This window comes from Geotrypetes seraphini, chromosome 2 (genome assembly GCF_902459505.1).
Source record: "Geotrypetes seraphini chromosome 2, aGeoSer1.1, whole genome shotgun sequence".
Classification (NCBI taxonomy): domain Eukaryota; kingdom Metazoa; phylum Chordata; class Amphibia; order Gymnophiona; family Dermophiidae; genus Geotrypetes; species Geotrypetes seraphini.
Window position 1 is genome coordinate 334,246,695 of NC_047085.1, and position 25,678 is coordinate 334,272,372.

Consider the following 25,678-nt stretch of genomic DNA (forward strand, 5'->3'; position numbering starts at 1 on the left):
CCGTAGGCAAGAATTTAGGATGAGTACGGAGGACCACCTTATCATGATGAAAAACGGTGAAAGGTGGATCCGCAACCAAAGCTTGCAGCTCGCTGACCCTGCTAGCAGATGTGAGAGCAATAAGAAACACTACCTTCCAAGTGAGATACTTCAAATGAGACCGGTCAATTGGCTCAAAGGGAGGTTTCATCAACTGAGCAAGGACAACATTGAGATCCCAAACCACCGGAGGTTTGAGTGGAGGATGAACATTGAAAAGACCCTTCATAAATCAGGAAACTATCGGATGCTCAGAGAGCGGTTTCCCCTCAAGCGGCTGATGAAAAGCAGCAATGGCACTGAGGTGGACTCGAATAGAAGTCCACTGACCAAAACCTCCTCTTTATTCCTTCTTTAAAAGAATTCTATTACACCCGAAAAACCAATTTTGCAGTAACTGCACCCACACTATGGAACTCTCTCCCACAATATTTACGGGACGAACAAAATCTAATCAAATTCAAGACTGGCTTAAAGACTTTCTTATTTCAAGATGCTTTCGGTTGAATCTAAATCACTCTCTTTCTTCTCTTAAGTCTTTCTCTTTTTTGTTTCCCACTCTCCCTTTTTCTGCCTCTTACTGCGAGTAAGTATTTGCCGCAACAATGCTACCCTATCCCTTACGTTCTATCCCCTCCCCACTTTCTCCTTCTTTACTAAATTATGTAACTTCTCCCCTCCTTCCCTTATTTTCCTCACCTTCCAGTTTGTCTAGTCTATGTCATTTACGTTCACTTTATTTTATAATATTTTTAGCCTCTACAAAACATTGTTAACCGGCCAGACATTTGCTTGATGGTCGGGATATTAAAAACTAATAAACTTGGAAACTTGGATTTGAGACCAGACCAGGATAAGTGCAGCAAATAGTCCAGGATGGATGGCAAGGAGACAGACTACGGCTCTAAGTGGCACGTAGCACACCAAGAGGAAAATCTGGTCCACTTCTGAGAATAACACTGGCGAGTGGACCACTTTCTAGACGCCTCGAGAACATCCCGAACAGACTGAGAGAAATGAAACGAGGCAGTCAAGTGACGAGGTACCAAGCTGTCAAGTGTAGAGACTGCAGGTTGAGATGAAGAAGAGATCCTTGACCCTGAGAAAGAAGAGAAGGAAAAACTGGAAGAAGCAGAGGCTTCCCGACACTGAGTCGAAGCATCAGGGAGAACCAGGGTTGTCTAGGCCACCGAGGAGCTATCAGAATCATGGTGGCGTGGACAGAATTGAGCATGACGAGAGTCTTAAAAATCAGAGGGAATGGAGGGAACACGTAGAGAAACAGACCCGTCTAGTCCAGAAGGAAAGCATCCGCCTTGAGCCGGTGAGGAGAATAAAACCTGGAGCAGAACCGAGGCAACTTGTGGTTGAGGGGGTACACAAACAAATCAACTTGCGGAGTCCCCCACTGAGCAAATACCTGATGCAGAGTCGATGATGGAGGGACCATTAGTGAGGTTGTAAAAAGCGACTCAGCTTGTCGGCCAAGCAGTTTTGCTGGCCCTGAATGTAGACCACTCTGAGAAAGATGTTGTGACTGATCGCCCATTCCCAAAGCCTCAGAGCTTCTTAGCAAAGAGACAGGCTGGCTTACTAAACTAAACCTTAAGTTTGTATACCGCATCATCTCCATAAAGATAGAGCTTGGCACGGTTTACAGGTAATTCAATAAATGAGGGAAGGACATAATAAGAAATTAGTGGTTATGAAGAGGATAGCTGGCTTTACATCAGAGATGTCCCGAGACAGGCAGCCTCTGCAGTACCAAAAAGCCTCTCAACCAGATGATAAAACCCCCCAAAAAGAAATAAATAAACACAAGCAGAACAGACAGGCTCCTACCACCTTGTGTGTTGAGAGAATAACCGAGAAGTACAGGACAGCCTAGGGAGAAGGGAGGAGGAGTGGAAAAATGCAAATGAAGCTCTCTACACACAACTTGTGGGTGAAGGTGCCTAAATCCACTGGTTCAAGACTGATGTTCTTTTGGACTACAAGTCACTTTAGCCTTCATTGCTTCAGGTACCAACTCTTCCTAAATTTGTAACTAATCTGGACTTGGATTTGGAAAAACAAGTACATTATATAGATTAACTTTAGAAAAGGTTGGGGCATGTAAGGCCATGACAAGAATGAACCTTCTTTAACTAGCAAAAAAAAATTAAGTAACTTCTCAGTAATTCTATTAATTATTTTTCCAATTACCAAACAGAATAGCTTACTCACTAATCTTTTAAGTGAAACTGATAAAGAACTTACTGAAATCCATAAAGACCACATCACCATCATAGCGCCCCTATTCCCCCATACTCTATCACTCTGTTTACCTCATCAAAGAATTTAATCACATTTGATAGTATTTCCCCATATGAAAACATATTGCCTATGGTTTTATATCATATTCACTTTAAGGTGTTGCACTATTCAGTCCTTCAGTTGTATATCTATGACTTTGCTTAATACTAAGTTAATAGATCTCTAGTAGTTTGGTGGTTTTTTTTGTTTCCTCTCTTCAGCATCTTCGAACCTCTTTTGTTTCAAAGTTGAACAGAACTGTGAGTTGTACAGCCAATACTTCCTTTACTTCCTTCAGTATTCTGTTATGTATCCTATTAAGTCTCACTACCTTATCTACTTTCAGTTGTTTTAGCACCTTATATAGGAATGCTACTAAATGGTTATTTCTTTCACCCTCTAGTTGTTTATATCCATGCCTTTTTCCTTTGACCCATCACACTTTCCTTTCAGTGGGAAAACAGAGGAAAAAACATCAAATATATCTATTTTCTTCTGGTTCTCTTTACTAAGTGCATCATCCTTTTTTATTCTTACTATTTTACGTTTCCTATTTTAACTCTCTTTCTAAAGAACTCATCTGTTACCTTTACTGATTGGGCAACATACTTGTCTGTTTGAACCCTTGCTACCCTAACTACTCTTCCTGCCTCTCTTTGTTCTCTTGATAATTTGCCTGTCTTTCTTCTCCTGTGTCATTCTGTATTTTCTCAGCACTATATTATTTTGTTCTTACTTTTTCTCCTGCTTCCAGTTCTTAGATGAACCCTAATGACCTTTTTATTCTTTTTTCTTTCGCTGACATGCCTCACACAAAGATTTATTGCCATTTCAGTGCTTCTTTTTATTGTCATGACTAGTTCCCCTTTATCTTCTACAGTCCCTGTTCCTGACAAAGCTTCCTTAATACAATCATTCATTTTCTTGAATGTGGCCTTATGGAGGAAGATTTTATAAGGAGGTGTATACTTAAGCTTGACAGTAGATGCTTATTTAAGTGGTATTTTATAAAGTAGGCATCTACTTTCTTTATAAAATAGTGCCTATCTAGCATAACCTGTGCCTACATTACAGGTGTGGACATTCACATCGGATTCACAGCTGGTATAAATAGCTTCATCAAGATTTGAAAAGAACATATGTAAATTATAGGATTTTATAATCTTTGTGTATGTGTACTCTGGCCATGTGCACGCCAACCAGCAAATTACACCCTGATTATTATACATGCTAACACTTTAAAAAATTGTGCCTAGGGGAAAATAGCCCATTTATATAACTATATTTATACCACATAGCCATGTAGATGAATAAAACACTGCCATTCACATGCATTGTTAGCACCTAAAATTAGGTGCTTCCCTATACATTACCCTCCTAATGTCTTGGTACTTAATCCCGGAATTGGTGTTTTTGGAACTTTGAATCATTCAGTTGTCAATGCCATATCTGGTGTTAATGTACCATGTGAAGATTTGGCAACTCTTTGAGGCATATTTCTTGCAAGGATTCCCATATCCCTCTATTTCTAGCTGACCCAAGGAGGAAAATCTTGGAGAAGGAGCACGATTGGCAGGCAAAATTACACGAGAATGGCATGGATATCTGGCCATTCATGGAAGAAAGTGTTTATGAACAACTTGAAAAATTTAAGATGGACAAAGCCATGGAATCAGACGGTATCCATCCCAGGATATTGAGGGAGCTCAGAGAGATTCTGGCAGCTCCACTTAAAGATTTATTCAATAATTCCCTGGAGATGGGAGAGGTTCCATGGGATTGGAAAAGAGCAAATGTGGTTCCTCTTCACAAAAGTGGTCGCAGAGATGAAGATGGAAACTACAGGCTGATACGCCTCACTTTAGTTATTGGAAAAATAATGGAAGGATTGAAGGAGAGGATATTGAAATTCCTAGAATCAAATGGGTTACAAGATCTAAGACAACGTGGCTTTATTAGAGGTAAATTGTGTGAGACGAATCTGATTGAATTCTTTGACTGGGTGACCAGAGAAATAGATCAAGAAAGTGAACTAGATATAATTTACTTAAATTTCAGCAAAGCCTTGACACAGTTCCTCATAGAAGGCTCTTGAACAAACTTGGCCAGCTGAACTTAGGACCAAAAGTTGTAAACTGAATTAGAAACTGGTTGACGGACAGATCTCAGAGGGTGGTGGTTAATGGAATTTGCTAAGAGGAAGGAAAGTTGAGTAGTGGAGTGCCTCAAGGATTAGTGCTGGGGCTGATTCTGTTCAATAACTTTGTGAGTGATATTGCTGAAGGGTTAGAAGGAAAGGTTTGCCTTTATGCAGATGATAACAAGATTGGTAACAGAGTGGACACCCTGGAGGGAGTGGAAAACATGAAAAAGGATCTGCAAAAGTTGGAAGAATGGTCTAATGTCTGGCAACTAAAATTCAATGCAAAGAAGTGCAGAGTGATGCATTTGGAGAGCAGAAATCCGAGGGAGATGTATGTGCTGGGAGGTGAGAGGCTGATATGCACGGATGGGGAGAGGGACCTTGGAGTGATAGTGTCTGAGGATCTAAAGGCGACAAAAATGTGCAACAAGGCAGTGGCTGTAGCCAGGAGGATGCTAGGCTGTATAGAGGCATAACTAGCAGGAGGTGTTGATGCCCTTGTACAGGTTGTTGGTGAGGCCTCACTTGGAGTATAGGGGTCTAGAGGAAAGCGATGAAAATGGCAGGAGGTTTGTGCCAAAAGAAGTTCAAGAAGAGACTAGTAGACCTCAACATGTATACTCTGGAGAGAAGGGACAGGGGTGACATGTTACATACATTTAAATATTTGAAAGGTATTAATATAGGACCAAATCTTTTCCACAGAAGGGAAATTGGTAAAACTAGAGGACATACGTTGAGGTTGAGGGGACTTAAGAGTAACATTAGGAAATTCTTTTTCAAGGAAAGAGTGATGAATGCCTGGAATGCCCTCCAGAGGGAGGTGGTAGAGAGGAAAACTGTGATGGAATTTTAAAAAAGCATGGGATGAACACAGAGGATCACTAATTAGAATATAAATGAGCAAACCTTCACAGTCCGAATCCAGCAAAGGAGATGGTTTGGATGGGCTGGAGTGGGCTTTGGCAGCAACTCCAGTAATTGGAACCTAAGGACAGTACCAGTTAGACTTCTAAGGTCTATGGCTCAGAAATAACAAAGAAAAAAGATAATTTAAATTAATCATGAAATTGTAATGCATGTGATTACAGGGTAGACTAGATGAACCATCATTTAATATGTTACTATGTTCCTGAAATTGTTGACCATGACCATGACTTCATTTTGGCAGATCGGCGAATATCAGCTAAAACAATTGCCAAGAAACTAGAGATATCCAAAGAGCGTGTTGGGTGTATAATCCAAGCAGCTGGGTATGCCCAAATGTATGAAGGCCAATGAAAAACAACATCACACAAGTGGATACTTTCTAAGAAGAAAGAAAGAGGGAAGAGGATATTCTCTTTCTGAGAGGAGAAGAGTGAAGAGAAGAGTAGAAGACATATTTTGGGGTAAATATATATTATTTTGTTCTGAGCTTTGATAGGTTTGGGGAGAAAAGCTCAATTGTAGGTTCCCTTCTATAGACAGTTTAGATCCTAAAAGTGCAAACTTTATATAGGCTCCAGAGAATAATAACCTTTTATAGTTCTATAGTTTTGTAAGCTTGAACCTGCTGCTAGAGATAGTTTCTGGCAGGCGAAACAGGGTCTGGCTTAGTCTCCACTCTCTCCCGTCCTCTCCTCTCCCGCCTACCCCTAGTTCATTTCTTTACTTATAGTCTTAATTTATTGTCAATTATTCCAATTAGGTCAACAGGAGAACTCTTTATATTTCATTACCTGTAAAGAATCGAACAGTAAATAAGCATACAATATAAAACTATAAGACTATCTAATAAACAAACACTAAATAAAGCATATAATAAAATCCTAAGGCCCTCTATACTAGTCTAATATATTCCAGTGGCTTAATAAGCTCAATAACAAGTTGCAGACAGTAGTCCAGCAGCAAGAGGGTTGCTCTCCAGTCTTTTGAAACTGAGTGTCAGATGTATGATTTTCTCCCAGTTGGCGAGAAGTTATATGTGTGTGCTCGCTGCAAAGAGCTCCTAGCTCTCAGAGAGCGAGTACATTCCCTTGAGGCTAGAGTAGCAGACTTGGAGGAACTGATGGAGACAGAGAAGTACTTAGAAGAGACCTACAGGGATGTTGTAGAGAAGTCCTACCTCCAGTCTTGTAGCCCTGCTGCCTTGGAGAAGAGAGGTCTCCTAGAATGAGAGCATTACCTTGGTGAAGATGGAAAAAATGAGACAGAGTCAGCATGGGTTCAGCCAAAGGAGATCTTGCCTCACCAATTTGCTTGACTTCTTGGATAAAGGTGAGTAGGTTGATGCATTGTATCTAGATTTTCAGAAAGCTTTTGAAAAAGCTCCTCATGAGGCTCCTGAGAAAATTGGGATAGGTGGCAAAGTTCAGTTGTGGATTAGGAATTGGTTGTCAGATAGAAAACTGAGGGTAGGGTTAAATGGTCATTTTTCTCAATGGAGGAGAGTAAACAGTGGAGTGTGACAGGGGTCTGTACTGGGAGCAGTGCTATTTAGCTTATTTATAAATGATCTGGAAATTGGAACGAGTGAGGTGATTAAATTTGCAGATGACACTAAACTGTTCAAAGTTGTTAAAACACATGCGGATTGTGAAAAATTGCAGGCATACCTTAGAAAATTGGAAGACTGAGCATTCAAGTGGCAGATAAAATTTAATGTGGACAAATGCAAAGTAATGCACATTGGGAAGAATAACCCAAATCACAATTACCGAATGCTAGGGTCCACCTTGGGGGTTAGCGCCCAAGAAAAGGATCTGGGCAGCCAAAAAAGCAAACAGGATACTAGGAGTTATTTAAAAAGGGATGGTTAACAAGACTAAGAATGTTATAATGCCCCTGTATCGCTCCATGGTGAAACCTCATTTGTGGTATCACGTTCAATTCTGATCTCTTTATCTCAAGAAAGATATAGTGGCACTAGAAAAGGCTCAAAGAAGAACAACCAAAATGATAAAGGGGATGGAACTCCTCTTGTATGAGGAAAGACTAAAAAGGTTAGGGCTCTTCAGCTTGAAAAAGAAATGGCTGAGGTGAGATATGATTGAAGTCTACAAAATTCTGAGTGGAGTAGAACGGATACAAGTGGATCGATTTTTCACTCCGTCAAAAATTACAAAGACTAGGGGACACTTGATGAAGTTACAAGGAAATACTTTTAAAAACAATTAAGAGGAAATTTTTTTAACTCAGAGAATAGTTAAGCTCTGGAACGCATCACCAGTAGTTGTTGTAAGAGCGGATAGCATAGCTGATTTTACTGGAGGAAAGGTCCATAGTCTGTTATTGAGAAAAACACAAGAAGAAGGCACTGCTTGCCCTGGATCAGTACCATGGAATGTTGCAATTCCTTGGGTTTTGGCCAGGTAATAGGGACCTGGATTGGCCACCGTGAGAACGGGCTACTGGGCTTGATGGCCCATTGGCCTGACCCAGTAAGGCTATTTTTATGTTCCAAGTTTATTTTGCAGAATTTTCACGAGTTAGTGCCAACAATGACCAAGCCAGGTCACAAGTACCTGGCAGAAACCTATTCCATGCCACAGCAAGCAGTAGCTTCCCCCTTGTCTTTCTCAATTGCAGATGATGGACTTTTCCTCCAGGAACTTATCCAAACCATTTTAAAATCCAGCTACGCTAATCACTGTTAACACATCCTCTGAAAAACCAATTCAGGAGCTTAACTATTCTTTGAGTGAAAAAATATTTCCTTCTATTTGTTTTAAAAGCATTTTCATGTACCTTCATTCAGTGTCCCCTGGCCTTTTTACTTTTAGAAAAAGTAAAAAAAAACAATGTACTTTTATCCATTCTACACCACTCAGAATTTGGTAGGCCTCAATCATATCCCCCCTCAGACATTTATTTTCCAAGCTGAAGAGCCCTAACCTCTTTTAACCTTTTCTCATAAGAGGAGCTACATCCCCTTTATCATTTTGGTCACTCTTCTTTGAACCTTTTCTAATTTTGCTACATCTTTGAGATACGACAACTAGAACTAAGCACAATACTCAAGATGAGGTCCCACCATGGAGTGATACAGAGACATTATAGTATTCTTTGTCTTATTTACTATCCCTTTCCTAATAATTCCTAGCATCCTGTTTGTTTTTCTTGGCTGTCATCGCACACTGGACAAAATATTTCAACATACTGCCTACAATGACACCTAGATCTTTGTCTTGGATGTCGATACCAAAGCTGGACCTAGCATCAAGTAATAATAATTTGGATTATTCTTCCTGATGTACATCACTTTGCATCTGTCCACATTAAAATTTCATCTTCCATTTGGATGCCTCGTATTCCAATTTCTTAAAAGTCTTGTTGCCAATTTTTCATAGTCAGTATGTGTTTTTAACAACTTTGAATAATTGTGTGTCATCTGCAAATTTAATCACTTCACTTATAGTTCTGATTTCTCATTGATTCAGCCCTGCCTCTCCTCCTTCTTTCATCTTTACAGTTTTTCATAAGAGAAAGTTTCAGAATGTAAGTTACAAAGAGAATGGTATTCCACCTAGACCCCCTCTCATTTGGTCATGCAGAACTGAAGATTTTGCCTCATTTGATGAAACTGCTGTTTGTGAGCTCTCCTTGGCTCTAGTTTGATCTCCATGCCGGTATTAATCTAGCACCTGTTTTCACTTCACAGTTGCTACCATGTGGTATAGACTATTTGCTTTAAAAAACAATAGACAGAACACTTAACATACCAAGAAGGAAAAGTGTTCTATTCTGCTTAATTTAGCAGATCAAAAAATGTATAATGTCTTAAGAAAAGACATGCCAAAGTCTAACCAAAGTCCACCGAGTCTAGTATTTTGTCTCTGATAGTGGCTAGTCTGAGATACAGCTCCCCAGCAGAACCCAAAAGGTTGATTTCCCACAATTCATTTCCAAAAACCACTTTATTGCAAAATTTTGCACTTGTGCAAAACATAGTGGTATGACATTACACATCATACAGCTTCCATTTGAAACATAGAAATATGATGACAGATAAGGGCCACATGGCCCATCTAGTCTGCCCATCCACAGTAACCATTATCTCTTTTTCTCTCTGAGATCCTACGTGCCTATCCCATGCCTTTTTGAATTCAGATACAGTCTCTGCAAGTTAAAAATTTGCCATGTTATGGGATAAGTATATTTTATAAAAACACTTTACATTAAAGATTGAAATTACACTCACATATAAAATTAGTCTTGCAAAACCTTTCCCTCATTTGAAAAAGGGCATCAAACAGCTCTTATGTCTTGCTTTTAAGTTATTTTACGGGGAAACTCCCGATTATAGGTGACACAGAGAATAACTGATTTTGGCTAAAAGTCTCAAAGGCTGATTTATTCCAAGAAGTTTGTGTTTCCTTCAGTTTCCATCAGTTTTGTCTCTACTGGAAAGAAGCTGAACTGTTTTTCCATCTTTGTGGAAGTGTTCGTTAACATCTTTGAATAATGAACAGCATTATCTTACATTTTGAGAACTGTTGAGAACTTTGTTCTTTAAAAAGTACTTCATTTGATAGTCTTTTCTTCTCTATTGTGATGACTTTTCCCACTATATTGGTATATTTGTAAACCGTACTGAGCTCAGGGTTGAGAGGGTATGGAATAGTTCTGTTTAAAATGTAATTTAGGGCAAGCACTGCCCTACAATTCTATTTCTTAGGAATTATCTAAACAAAAGGATATCTGCAGCTGGGTAAACAGGATTTTCATTAGTGACTATGGACTTCCAGTGGAGAAAAAAAATCAGATGGCCCCTCTTTGGTGGTATTACAATTTTAATTACAGACATATTGTTAACTGCACATTTAATTGGCCAGGGAAAGAATGCCTTCATTAGTTTGACTGGCAGGCAAGAAGCAAAAAAATCTCAGAGTTCAAGGTAGGCATTGCAACACAAATCTATCAATGTTCAGCATGTCTGACAATGTCGTATGCACCACTTTATGGCCACAACTATTTACATCTTAATTAACAGCAGTTCTGTTGATTAGACCAATGTGTTAATCAAACATTGCACTAGCAAAAAGTTAAAGAACACTGATACATATGTAAACCAAAAGGTCCCATTTTCTTACTAACTCATCAAGAACATAAACATGAAAACTAATTTTCACACAGGCAGGGCAGGATGACCAGGTCAACCACCAATAACTAGAAAATCACAATTGACAGCGAGACTCAGGGTGTTGCAGTATGAATTAATATACTGATGTGACATTCTCCTAGTCCCAGTCACGATGCAGACAAATGAGTAGAACACACTCTTGATAGCCACCAAAGAAAATCCATTTGTTTATAAAACTTTTGTTATACCTTTCAGAAATCCAGCAAAGAATTTTACAGGATTGAAAACAAAATAGAAAAACACCAAATGTAAAATATAAATCAAAAATCAAATAGTACCGTATTTTCACTCATATACCGCGCACCCATGTAAAACGCGCACACGGGTATAGCGCGCGGGAAACTAATTTAAGTAAAGAAATTTTTATCCCAGGACAAGCAGGCAGCATATTCTTGACTGATGGGTGACGGCACCGACGGAGCCCCGGTACGAACAATTTTAGAGTGATTGCACTCTAAGAACTTTAGAAAGTTCTAGCTAGGCCGCACCGCGCGTGCGCGAGTGCCTTCCCGCCCGACAGAGGCGCGCGGTCCCCAGTTTTCTTAATTCCGCGGAGCTAAGAAGACGCGTGTTTCCAACGGCTGTTGGAAGTTTTTTTCTATTTCACTTGCCTTCCCGCTCGCGCGTATTTTTCTCTTCATATTTTATTTCTTTCCTTTTTTTTTTTACCTTTTGTGAAAAAAAAAAATTTCTTATTTTTCATTTTTTTTGTCGAATCTGACCCGGCGGGGCCTGTTGGCACCATCGAAGCCTCGGGCTTCGATTTTGCTACAGCAGTATTTCCCTTCATGCCCCCATCACCGGGTTTCAAAAAGTGTCAGCGGTGTGCACGCCCTATCTCCCTTTCCGACCCACACAAGTGGTGCCTCCAGTGTCTGGGTCCGGACCATAGGGCTGAAACCTGCACCCGCTGTAGTTCTTTACAAAAAAGAACTTTAAAAAATCGACAAATTCAGCAGCGGATCCTTTTCGGTACCGCTATGGAAGTTGCACCGGTATCGACGTCGACGACTTCCTCCAAATCGACTCCGACTACCTCGGCACCGCCAGATCCATCGTCGGTGTCGACTCCTGTAGGTAAGCCGGCTAAGAAGCCTTCCCCTACTGTTCTAGGCCAGCCAGTCGAGCATGCAGTGAGCCAAGTCCTGCAGACTGAGCGCCGGCCCCGTAAACGCTCCGCTCCCATTGAAGTCTCTGCCTCGTCATCGGCATCGACTTCACCCGAGCGTCGAGCGGCACCGAAGGTACCGAGCAAGAAAAAACCGGTACCGGTGCCATCGGGACCAACGTTGGATGAGCGCATTGCCTCTATCCTCCAGGTCCAGCTTAAGCAGCAACTCCAACAGTTGCTCCCGGCTCTATTGTCTCCGAACCTTCCAGTGTCGGTACCGACTGAGCCGTCGGTGCCGTCTGTCGAACAGCCTCTGTTATTGGCATCGACTGTTTCGGCACCACAAAAATCTTTGTCCATGCCTGTTCTGTCAGCAGAACCAAAACGGCGTGCTACTCCTATGGTGTCGGAACCGGTACTGTTCTCTGAACCCCGTACCGTACTACATTCCCCAGGTACCGTCTCCACTCGGTCTGGTAAATCGGTACGCAAGACTAAACATACTGATACATCGACTCCACTTTCCCAGGGCCGTTTACAATCGGTACGGGACCCTGACTTGTGGGATGATTCAGATGATCCCCTCGGTACCGAGGAGGATTACACATCTGATGAGGAGGAACCATCGGTGCAGGATACTACTGCTAAGCCAGAGCACTCCTCCTTCACAAAATTTTTAAAGGAGATGTCAGACACCCTGTCTATTCCTTTAGAGTCTGACTCTAAAAAATCCAAGGCATTTTTGGATGCCTTGGATTTTGACCAACCTCCTAAAGAGTTTTTAAAGTTACCCCTCCATGACATCTTGAGGGAAACTTTTTATAAGAATCTTGAAACTCCTTTGACAATCCCAGGAGCCCCAAGAAAACTAGAATCTCTATATAAAGTGATTCCAATCCCTGGATTTGACAAACCCCAACTTCCCCATGAATCCCTGTTGGTAGAGTCAACCCTAAAGAAGACTGCAGGAGCCAGTATGTATGCCTCTGTCCCTCCTGGTAGGGAAGGAAAGGCCATGGACAAATTTGGAAAGCGTCTTTACCAAAATGCCATGCTGGCCAACCGTTCAAGTAATTACGCTTTCCACTTCTCGTTTTACCTGAAGCATCTCATTCAACAGGTGACCTCTTTTCAAAAGTATATTCCGGACCGTAAACTTCCTGCTTTTCAGCAATGTACCTCTAGTCTTCTGCAACTCAGGAAGTTTATGGTCCGTTCTATTTATGATACTTTTGAACTGACGTCTCGAGCTACTGCTATCTCTGTAGCAATGAGAAGGTTGGCATGGCTACGGGCCTCAGAACTGGACGTAAACCATCAGGACCGGCTTGCCAATGCTCCTTGCCTAGGGGATGAGCTGTTTGGGGAGTCTATGGATACCACCACACAAAAGCTCTCCGCCCATGAAACTAGATGGGACACCTTGTTGAAAAACAAGAAGAAACCTCCTCCTCCTCGTCCATTCAGGCAACAACCTTCATATCAAAGGAGGTTTTCTGCTCGACCGGCTCAGCCTCATCCTCCTCAACCTCGCAGACAGCGTCAGCAGCTACAACAGGCTCGTCAACAACAGCAGCCTGCTGTCAAACCGGCTACTCAACCTAAGTCGACACAGCCCTTTTGACTCCTTTCTCCAGGACATTGCCAGTCTTCCTCCCTCGTGTCCTCTACCTCAGCCCATAGGAGGTCGACTACAAGTTTTTCTATCTCGATGGGAAGCAATCACCTCCGACCAGTGGGTACTTGCTATCATCGCCCACGGCTACTCCCTAAATTTTCAGACTCCTCCACCTCTAAGTCTGCCAAAAGAGTCTGCTTCCAACAAGGCTCAATCCCTCCTCCTCGCTCAGGAGGTTCATTCCCTCCTTCTTCTCAATGCCATCGAACCAGTTCCTCTGGACCAGCAAGGCCTGGGATTTTACTCCCGGTACTTTCTTGTACCCAAAAAGACCGGAGATCTCAGACCAATATTAGATCTCAGGGATCTCAACAAATGTCTGGTCAAGGAGAAGTTCAAGATGTTATCTCTTGCCACCCTATACCCTCTTCTTTCTCAGGAAGACTGGCTATGTTCCCTCGATCTCAAGGAGGCGTATACTCACATTCCAATTCATCTGATGTCCAGACAATATCTTCGCTTTCTTGTCAATCAACATCATTACCAATACAAGGTGCTACCCTTCGGCCTAGCCTCCTCGCCATTCTGGATACTGTTCAGATGAGGGCTTTTCTTCCTCCAAACCGCCTTCACACCATCCTTCATCTCTGTCAGCAGGTGTTCCAGCAACCTTCCATCTCTGCGAATCACATGATGGTGCTCTTGGGACACATGGCCTCCACAGTACATGTCACTCCCTTCGCACGTCTCCACCTGCGTACTCCTCAATGGACCCTAGCGACTCAGTGGTCACAAGCGACGGATCCTTGTTCACAACACATATCTGTGACCTCGTCTCTTCGACAGTCGCTTCTTTGGTGGTTGAAATCATCAAATCTATCCAGAGGTCTACTGTTCCATCTACCTCCTCATCAACTGGTCATCACCACGGATTCCTCCCCCTATGCATGGGGAGCTCACTTGAACGAGTTCCAAACTCAGGGATTTTGGACCACCCAGGAAAAGAAACACCACATCAATTTCCTGGAACTCAGAGCGATGTTTTACGCCCTCAAAGCTTTCCAACATCTCCTTTTTCCTCAGGTTCTTCTCATTTGCACAGACAACCAAGTTGCAATGTACTACATCAACAAACAGGGAGGGACGGGATCCCGTCCCTTATGTCAGGAAGCTCAAAGGATTTGGACCTGGGCGACTGCTCGTCACTTATTCCTGAAGGCAGTCTACATCCAAGGGGAACAGAATTGCTTAGCAGACAATCTCAGCAGAATTCTTCAACCTCACGAATGGACTCTCGACCCTTCGACTCTCCAGTCCATTTTCTCTCAATGGGGCACACCTCAAGTGGATCTTTTTGCAGCTCCCCACAACCATCAACTGCCCCTGTTTTGCTCCAGACTTTACTCTCCTCACCGTCTGGAACCCGATGCATTTCTCCTAGATTGGACCTAGATTCCCTCCTCTTCCGCTCATGCTGCGCACCTTATTCAAGCTCAAGAGGGAACAAGCCACCATGATTCTCATCGCTCCACGGTGGCCCAGACAGCATTGGTTTTCCCTTCTACTTCAACTCAGTTCCAGGGAACCCATACCTCTTCCTCTGTTTCCTTCACTGCTTACACAGCATCAACAAACACTGCTTCATCCCAACTTACAGTCTCTGCACCTGACAGCTTGGTATCTCTCGGGCTGACTCCAGCTCATGCTCTCCTGTCTCAGCCTGTCCGCTCTATTATTGATGCCTCCAGGAAACCGTCTACTCTTCAATGTTACCAACAAAAGTGGTCTCGCTTTTCTTCCTGGTGCCTGTTACATCACCATAATCCCATATCTACAGCAGTGGGACTGGTGTTGGACTATTTATTGTCCTTATCTGACTCTGGTCTTAAATCCTCTTCGATAAGGGTCCACCTTAGTGCCATTGCAGCTTTTCATGAGCCGATTCATGGAAAACCCCTCTCAGCTCATCCCTTAGTTTCAAGGTTCATGAAGGGCCTTTTCAATGTGAAACCACCTCTTAAAGCCCCTCCTGTTGTATGGGATCTGAATGTGGTTCTTTCTGCGTTGATGAAGCCTCCTTTCGAGCCGTTGGCCTCAACGCATTTTAAATTTCTAACTTGGAAAGTGGTCTTTCTAATAGCTCTCACTTCTGCCAGGAGGGTCAGTGAGCTCCATGCACTGGTGGCGGATCCACCTTTCACTGTTTTTCACCATGATAAGGTCGTCCTCCGCACACATCCCAAATTCCTTCCTAAGGTTGTGTCTGAATTTCATCTTAACCAATCCATCGTTCTACCTGTTTTTTTCCCAAAGCCTCATTCTACTCCAGGTGAACAGGCTTTGCATACCTTGGATTGTAAACGTGCTCTGGCTTACTATCTTGATCGCACCAAACCTCACAGATCATCTCCTCAACTATTTTTGTCATTTGATCCTAACAAGTTGGGTCATCCTGTATCTAAACGCACTCTATCCAATTGGCTTGCTGCTTGCGTTTCTTTTTGTTATGCTCAGTCCGGCCTGACACTGGAAGGTTACATTACATTACATTACATTACATTACATTACGGATTTCTATTCCGCCTATACCTTGCAGTTCAAGGCGGATTACAAAAGATTTGACTGGACATTTTCCAGTGAAGATACAATTTTTTTTTTTTTTTTTTTTTTTGTCACAGGCCACAAAATTAGAGCTATGGCAGCGTCTGTAGCTTTCCTCCGTTCCACTCCTATTGAGGAAATCTGCAAGGCTGCTACTTGGTCCTCAGTTCATACTTTTACATCTCATTATTGTCTGGATGCATTCTCCAGATGGGATGGACACTTCGGCCAATCTGTTTTACAAAATTTATTTTCATAATGGCCAACCTTCCCTCCATCCCTCTTTTTTTGTTAGCTTGGAGGTCACCCATCAGTCAAGAATATGCTGCCTGCTTGTCCTGGGATAAAGCACAGTTACTTACCGTAACAGGTGTTATCCAGGGACAGCAGGCAGATATTCTTGCGTCCCTCCCACCTCCCCGGGTTGGCTTCTTAGCTGGCTTATCCTAACTGGGGACCGCGCGCCTCTGTCGGGCGGGAAGGCACTCGCGCACGCGCGGTGCGGCCTAGCTAGAACTTTCTAAAGTTCTTAGAGTGCAATCACTCTAAAATTGTCCGTACCGGGGCTCCGTCGGTGCCGTCACCCATCAGTCAAGAATATCTGCCTGCTGTCCCTGGATAACACCTGTTACGGTAAGTAACTGTGCTTTATATACCGCGCACACCCGTATACCGCGCATGCCGCCCCGACTCTCCTTTCGCCCGCCCCGACTCTCCTCTGGCCGCCCCGACTCTCCTTTCGCCCGCCCCGACTCTCCTCTGGCCGCCCCGACTCTCCTTTCGCCCGCCCCGACTCTCCTCTGGCCGCCCCGACTCTCCCTTCGCCCGCCCCGACTCTCCTCTCCCCCTTGAAGTCCTGTCCCCCCTTGAAGTCCTGTCCCCACCCTGAAAGTCTGATGCCCCCCCGACGTCCGATTCACCCCCCCGCAGGACCGCTCGCACCCCCACCCCGAAGGACCGCTCTCACCTCCACAGCCTCCCCACCCACCCCCATCATGGAGAAGCTGCCTACCGTTGTCCTGCTGCTTCCTCTGCCGGCGGTCCCGCCCCTTCTCTGAGCCCTGCATCTGCGCTGCTTCCTCTTCCAGCGGTCCCGCCCTTTCTCTGACGTCAGAGAAAGGGCGGGACTGCCGGAAGAGGAAGCAGCGCAGACACAGGGCTCAGAGAAGGGGCGGGACCGCCGGCAGAGGAAGCAGCAGGACAACGGTAGGCAGCTTCTCCATGATGGGGGGTGGGGAGGCTGTGGGGGTGCGAGCGGTCCTTCGGGGTGGGGGTGCGGGTGCAAGTACGAGTGCGAGCAGTCCTTCGGGGTGGGGGTGCGAGCAGTCCTGCGGGGTGAATCGGACGTCGGGGGGGGGGGGGAACTATGTAAAAAAAAATGTGTACAACGCGCTCACGAATATAACACGCATGGTTATACTCGGTTTGTAAAATCGTGTATAACGCGCGCGTTATATGCGTGAAAATACGGTATTTACATACTTCACACAAAGACATTTATGGCCCATGGGCCTTATATTCAGATTAGTGTTTAAGCCCGTTACATTAACGGGTGCTAGAGTAGATGTTTGTCTGTCTGTCTGTTTTATTTTCTTTGTCTCTCTCTCTCCTTGGATGCTGTCTGTCTGTCATTCTTTCTGTCTGTGTCTCTCCCTGGCCCCTCTCCCACTGCCCTCTGTTGTGCCATGCCTGTTTTTGTTTTTTTTTAATAATTTTTATTGAGATAGCAGCTGTTCTTACCCTCCCTCCCACTGGCACGAACCGCTGCCGCTCCTCTTCAAAGCAGCCTGCTGAGGTTTGCTAGCCGGCTGTAGCAAACCTCGCAGGCCGCTCTCCACCTCGGTAGCACGTTCCCTCTGACGCGATCACATCAGAGGGAACATGCTACCAGGTGAAGAGTGGCCTGCGAGGTTCGCTATAGCCAGCCGGCGAACCTCAGCAGGCTGCTTTGAAGAGGAGCAGCTGCGGTTGGTGAGTGAGGGCGGGAGGGGGGAGTTGCCAGAGTGTTCCCTGCCGCCTTGCTCTAAAATAGAATTCGGCACAGACCCAGAGATCACGGTGGATGGGAACACGAAACCCTAAGTGCGCATGCACGCTTAGGGTTTTATTATAGAGGATAATCAATACATTATTAAACCTTAACCAATACTTGTACTTTTGTAAAGGTGTTACAATACAGTTAGCCTTTTCTGAGTTGGTTCTCAATGCAGCCCTCTTATGGCATTAGTAGTGTGTACTAATAGACCTGAGGTAGTGAGGTAATGACCTACCTGAACCGAGTTCCTGCCTTCTCCTATCTGGGTCCAATTTATTTCCCACCCCAGCCCTAGTTCCCTGCGGTAATAGAAGCTTCGTTTGCATTGGCAACAGCTGTCTACATTGCTAGCCGTCCAAACCACCCAGTAGAAAGAGAGGGGGGAGGGGTTAGACAATGTAGCGAGCGAGCAGCCGCCGCGGTGTGTGTGATGTGGAATTTTCCCGCACCACCGAGTGATGCCGCTTCCCTGCGCCCATGTCCTGCCGTCACCGTGCCCGATGGAGTCGCAAGTGCACCTTGCCTCGCAGCCCAACTTGATGGAGCGTGCACTACAGCTGACCCCGAGCCCAGCCTTGATCCACGCAGTACTGGGCGGTTTCACCCTGAGCGCAGTGGCGGCCAGCAATCGGGCAGTGAGTACGCGGCTCAGGAGACCGGGAAGGAGTTGGCGGTTGGCGGCGGGGGCCTCCTCCTGCAAGGGTTGGCCGTGGCAGCTCAGGCGCTCGTGCTGCTCGTGATCTTCCTGCTCTCCAGCCTGGGTAACTGCGCCGTCATCCTGGTGATCGTCAAGCACTGCCAGCTGCGCACTGTCACCAACGCCTTCATCCTGTCGCTGTCACTCTCCGACCTGCTCACGGCGCTCCTCTGCCTGCCCTTCTCCTTCACCATGCTGTTCCCTGCCGCTGTGTTCTAAAATAGAATTCGGCCATGGATCAGAAAACACGGCGGCAGGGATCACAAAACCCTAAGTGCGCATGCGCGCTTAGGGTTTTATTATATAGGATACCAACATTTATCATAAGTCATAGTCCAACCTTCATTCACTGAAGGATGAGAAATACCAAGCCTTTGGCTTCATTTTAAAATCACTTTAAAACATGAATAATCTTTTTTTCTAATTTCACAATCCAGTTGGAGAGAATTCTACAACATAGGGCTATATACAGTAATTAAAAGTAGATCACTTAGTCATCTCAAGATAAAATGCTAGTTTTCAATGGGATGACTAGTGATTTCTGGTCAGCCCACTATAGGGAGTTGGCAGGGACATAGGGTATCAATAAATTACCCACACAAGGCAGCACAATAAATTGTAAGGTATGACAAACAAAAGTAGAATTTTAATTTAATACAGAAGATGAGCAACTAAAAACGAGTTGCAACCAAAGAGACATGGTCGAATTTACGTACAGAACAAAGGACTTAATAGGAATATTCTGTACCAGCTGAATTATAGCTAGTTTCATCATAGTTATGCCTTTCCATAAAGCACTTACATAACAGACAATTTATCACAAAACCAGGAAGTAGCATATCTGGGATTAGTAGCATGGAATGTTGCTACTATTTGGGTTTCTGCCAGGTACTTGCGACCTGAATTGGCCACTGTTGGAAACAGGATACTGGGCTAGATGGACCATTGGTCCAAACTAGTATGGCTACAAACCAGGAGTAGATGCGATTCCTGCCCCCACCCAACCACAGTGTAAAAGTGGTGTTGGCAATACAAAGAAAAAAATAGCCAAAAAAAGTATCACAATTCACAAAATCCAAAATTATTTCACTAAAATAGATGCTATAGACTTTATATCTTGCAAACCATGGTGTTCTGTGACACCAGAGTCCCCATCTATGTAATCTTACCTCTGAGTCATCTGTAGACTCTTCACTAGATTTTACTACCTGAAAAAAATACAAAAAAAGAGAATCAACAGAAGGGTCAAATGTTAATATCTGAGCAACAGAAAAACTTTTACTGATCTAAGGACTTAATCATTCAGAAGTCAAATAATCTTAAATATTAATGCTAACATATGGAATGAAAGATTTGGAACTATACTGCACTAAGCTTTTGTGGAACTTCCGATTCCTATCTTTATGTCCACTGATGATGTAACACAGTACAAAAGAACATATAGAAGAGATCCTCAACACTCTTCATGTAAGAACAGCCCAGTCCACCTTAAAAAGGATATGGACAGAGCCAAGAGGAGAAAATTAAAAGCTCCAGGCCAGAAGGAAGCAGAGAAATCCCAGGAGTATGTTCACACTGTGTATTGTATATGAAATAGACAAAAGGAACGTCTAAGTCCGTTTTCGTCTAAGTCGCAAGTTGTCCAAAGTAAAAAACAGCCTAGGACACATTTTCAAAAAATACGTTCAAAATTTTCTTTGTTTAGAAAATCGTCCTGCCGATCTGATCGTCCAAGTCACTAAATCATCCATCTTTATACCACATTTTTGTCCAACTTTTCGTCCAAGTCAAAAACACTTAGACGTGGGAGGGGTCTGCAAAGTGATGGACTGAACACCCAGACATGGCAACTAAATAGTGGAGTACCTTACAGGGCACTGCTTTGAACTTCACAAAAAGGGTGCCATGTCTTCTCCTCACTACAGCTCCCTTATAGGTCATGGTGAGCCCCCCAAAACCACCTCCAGAATCCCACTAGACCCACTTATCTACGATCCTAATAGCCCTTATGGTTGCAGGAATCACTTATATGCCAATAAAAAAGGGTTTTGGGGGTGTAAAGGGGAGTGCACATGTTTAAGTATCAATGCAGGGGCTTATAGGCATGGGTCCTCCTCTCCATGAGTCCCTAACCCACCACCAAGACGGCTTAAGCCGCCTCTGTGCTAGACGACTAGGCTTTCCTATGCCAGGCTGGTCTGAAGGCTGAATTTTAAAGTTGCGATTACGATTTTTATGGGGTTGGGGGGGGTCGGTGATCACTGGGGTAGTGTGTGGGGGGCTGTTTTATGTGTTTGCAGTGCTTTTCTGGTGACTTTAGGTGGGTTTTTGTGACTTAGACCATGTTTTAAATGGTTTAAGTCACAACGTCCAAGTTCCGTCAATCCTGGGCTGTATAACTTTCGGTTATACATACTGTACGACTAAGTCTAAGCCGACTCACGTCCCGCCCAACTCCCGCCCTCGACACTCCTCCTGAAGCGCCCTGTTTAGCTTTGGTCGTTCAGCGGCACTATGAAGGCCTAGGTCATTTAGAAATATGTTCAAATCCGTTTTTATTATCGGCACTTGGACGTATTTGGACAATGTTCATCCACGTGCCGACTTAGGCCGGTTTTTGGACATTTTTCTCTTTCGATTATGAGCCCCATATTATTTTGAAGTCTGCAATGATCAGCCAGACATTTGTTTTGTACTGAATAGATACTTTACTTTTCATCTGAACCTGACCCAGTTGATTTTATTTTGTCTAAAGGGCTTCACCACAGGCCCAGATCCTAGGCCACTTTCACACACATGGGTAAAATCCAGGAGCACCAACAAGGAAAAGTCATTCCATAAAGCTAATTCTTGCAATAGTATTGACTCCAGTTAACAAACGAGAGTATGCAAGACAACTTTTGTTTCAGCTACAAAATACATATGATCAACTAAAATATTCTCTGAAGCAACATACAGACTTACCAAAAGCAAATCCTCTCAGAAAGTCTAATATTCATGTTCATTCTCCTATGCAAGTCTCCCAATCAGCTCTCATTAGCAAACTATCATTCATACACTGTTTTCTTTCAAAGACCTAAACCTAGGGTTACCATATGAGTCCAGAAAAAGGAGAATGAATTGAGACGTTTAGGATTTATTTCCATTACTTTTAATAGAAATAAAACTCAGATGTCTCTAACTGTCCTTCTTACCTCCATCGATTTCAGTAGAAGTAAAACCCATCCTCCTTTTTTCTGAAACTAACATTAATGTAGCAAACTCCCTTTGATCAAAACAGCAAGACACAGCAGTTTTCTTGCTAGCCTTTAGACTTTTAGAGGATAACATAAAATTCATATTCAACTCTTCTCTGTCCCCAGGGCACGTGAGCTACTTCAAGCAACAAGTCACTGCAGCCAAAAGTATCTGGTCTGTTGTATTATTTGCTCATGGGTTTATACATCTTAAGTATACCTACACAACTTGAAGTGAGAATTCAATTTCACATAAAATATAGGAATGTCTTGGTTAAACCCTTTTGGAATTGAAAAATTAGGTTCTTACCCAGATAATCTTGTTTCTGTTAATATGCACAGGAGTCCGTACATTAGGCGAACCTCTTGCAAAAGGATGTCAATCACATCTTTCAGCGCCTCCTCCTTCACCAGTGGAGTATAGCTCCCTCTTCAGTTTATACCAAAGCAATTGAGCTCCACTATAACAGGAGTAAAAAGGAGGGGTACAGGGAACTTCTCTGGAAATAACAAACATGTCTGTTCTGCTCTGTAACTCATAAAAAAGAACAATTATTAGTATGAACTTGCAACACATGTATCAATGAACCAACCTGCTGTGGGCAACTAGCACTAACACATAAGGAACTTTAAAGCTCAATAACCCACGAGGGAAAAAGCGATATTGAATCTGGTCCTCACAAATGAGGAGAGTATCTCTAATGTTCGGGATTGTGCCCACCTGGGAAGTAGGAACATCAAATGGTTTGGTTTGATATAACAGCTAAAATGGAGAGCGGCCACACAAAAATTAAAGTTCTAGATGGGAGAGTACCTGAAGAAAGAGCTACTAGGATGAGAGGACATAAGAGAAGTAGAAAAACAGTGGTCTAAGCTGAAAGGAGCAATAAAAATGGCTGCTGACCTTTCTGTGAAGAAAATAAATTAAAACAAGAGAAAAAGGAAACCAATATGGTTCTCAAAACTAGTGGTGGAGAAAATAAAGACAAAAAAGTTGGTGCTCCTGAAATATTAAAAAACCTCAAGAAATTGAGTACAGAAAGGACTACCAGGTGAAACAGAAAGAAGCCAAGAGAAAGATACGTCTGGCGAAAGCGCAAGCGGAAGAGCAAATGGCTAAAAATGTAAAAAGGTGAAACAAAAATTTTTTCAGATATATTAATTGAAAGGAGGAAGATGAAAAATTGAATTGTGAAACTAAAAGATGCTATGAACTGATATGTGGAGAGTGATGAAGAAAAAGCAAACATGCTAAACAAATATTTTTGTTCTGTGTTCATGGAAGAAAATCCTGGTGAAGGACCGAGATTGCCTGGCAAAGTTACACATGAAAATGGTAAAATTATGTCCTTACCTGATAATTTTCTTTCCTTTAATCACAGCAGATGAATCCAGAGACTAGTGGGATTACGTCCATCAACTAGCAGGCGGAGATAAGAAAGCACTGAGTTGCCCTCAGGTATATCTTGGATGCACAGCCTCCTGGCCAACTAGTATAGGTCTTCTCAAAGCAGTTGAAATAAAGCACATAAAAGGCATGAAACAAGAGGCATATGAAACTTTCCCTCACATGCGTTACCCGATCCACTGATGCTTTAAAATCGACAATGCAATTTCAGCCGAAAAGCATACCCAAACTGCGCCTGAGGGCGACAAACCCCACTATAGGGTGGGGCTCTGGATTCATCTGCTATGACTAAAGGAAAGAAAATTATCAGATAAGGACATAATTTTACCTTCCTTGTCATCAACAGCAGATGAATCCAGAGACTAGTGGGATGTACCAAAGCAGTCCCAAATGTAAGGAGGGAAATAAACAAGCGAACTTGAAATCTCCCATCCCCAAATCCTGCTCTGCAGCACACGTCCAAGTAGATACGAAATTCCAGAAAGTATGTATCCCATGATCATACAGAGGCTAACCCCTCATACATAATTCAATTATTCCTTCTTACCATATCATCGCAGGTGACATAAACATACACCTAGATGAAGAGGACAATCCAGATATGAAAGACTTTAAAAACTTTCTATCCCTACTCAATTACAATCTCCCTTTACCCACACAAACACATGAAAAAGGTCATCACTTAGATGTGGTAGCTATGTCCACAAAGGAAATTTTAGACCCTGCCATCTCTCTACCTGATGGCACCTGGTGTCATGATATCAGGTCTGACCATTTTACTTATTATTTTAAGTTAAGCTGGACTCATTTAAAATCTAAAACACGTCCAAAGATAAAAAGAGAACATCACACAAGAGGTTATATTAATCCAGAAGAATATTGGTCACAATATGAACTACAAGCGGAGAAGGAGTCGATTTTTGGGATCACTGGATGAAAACTAGCACATCCATTTTGGATAAAATTGCCCCTAAACGAATTAGCAAAAGCTGCACAAATAAATATAACAAATGGTTTGACACCAAACTTCTAAAAATGAAACAACTATTAAGACGACTGGAAAGAATTTGGAAAAAAACAGGAGAATTATCAGACCGTAACAACTGGAGATCAAACATAAAAATCTACAAACCACTGATAAAAGACAAAAGTAAAGCATTCTACTCTTCTAAAATCAACTTATCTAGCACTAATTCAAAAGGAATCAATACAAAAGAGCTGTTTAACTTGGTTACAAATATATTTGACACCACACGCTACTCTCAACTCGTACACAATATTAAACTACCTTCAGCAAATGATTTAGCACAGCATTTCAATTCAAAAATTAAAAACCTAAGAAACAACTGTTCAACAAATGACACTAATGATCATCAAATAACTAACATACAAGGAAATGAAATACCAGCAGACATGATCTGGAGTTCCTTTCACAATTTAGAATGGAATAATTATATCAAACTATATAACAAATACTCTAAATCACACTGCGTTCTGGACTCATGTCCCCTGGAAATTATGAAAGCGGCTCCATTAGAATTTAAACTATCTTTGCTGCATTACTTAGCCCATAACCTAAAAAATGGAAATTTCCTCAATAATAATGGTCACATAATAATAACCCCAATTCCAAAAAATAGTAAAGAATCATCAGCACTGGTAACCAACTATAGACCAGTAGCATCCATTCCATTTATTGTAAAAATCATGGAAGGACTGGTACATACCCAATTGATGGAATATCTTGATCAGTTCTCTCTCTTACATGAAACTCAATCCGGTTTTAGACTTTGTTCAGTACTGAGACAGTAATTGCGGCTATCTTAGATAATCTGCGTCTCTTGTTCAGCAAAGGCCTTAATGCCCTGATCATGCAATTTGATATGAGCTCTGCCTTTGACCTAGTGGACCATGGGAAAATGCTACAATGCCTAGATGCTATTGGTATTAGGGAAGAGGTATTGGACTGGTTTCAAGGCTTCCTTATGTCCCGTACCTATCAAGTATGTTTCAATTATGATCTCTCCGATACCTGAAGCAATCCATCTGGCGTACCGCAAGGGTCACCACTATCCCCATTGCTTTTCAATGTCTACATGTCCTCACTAGGTGCGCAATTGACCCAGCTGGTGATAAAATTATTCAGTTACGCAGATGACTTTACGATCATCATCCCATTTGCTAACTCTCTCTCGGAAGTTACTCCCAAGGCATCAGAAGCACTAAATTTGATGAAGCAATGGATGACTGAATTCAAACTGAAACTTAATTCAGAAAAAAAACAAAATTTTTTGTAGCTTCGCCACATCCGCTTGACACCAAAACACCACTATGCATCAATAAACTTAGTTATTCTATTCAGACTACTATG

The 25,678-nt window shown here is 42.8% G+C and overlaps 1 protein-coding gene across 1 annotated transcript in view; it reads right to left on the reverse strand.

Moving 5' to 3' along the window:
* VPS41 (VPS41 subunit of HOPS complex) overlaps nt 1–25,678 on the reverse strand; it is a 401,709-nt gene that overhangs the window by 363,927 nt on the left and 12,104 nt on the right. The window contains exon 2 of the mRNA XM_033930242.1: nt 19,833–19,871. Within this exon, the coding sequence (XP_033786133.1) occupies nt 19,833–19,871 (39 nt within the window). The remainder of the gene's footprint in view (nt 1–19,832; nt 19,872–25,678) is intronic.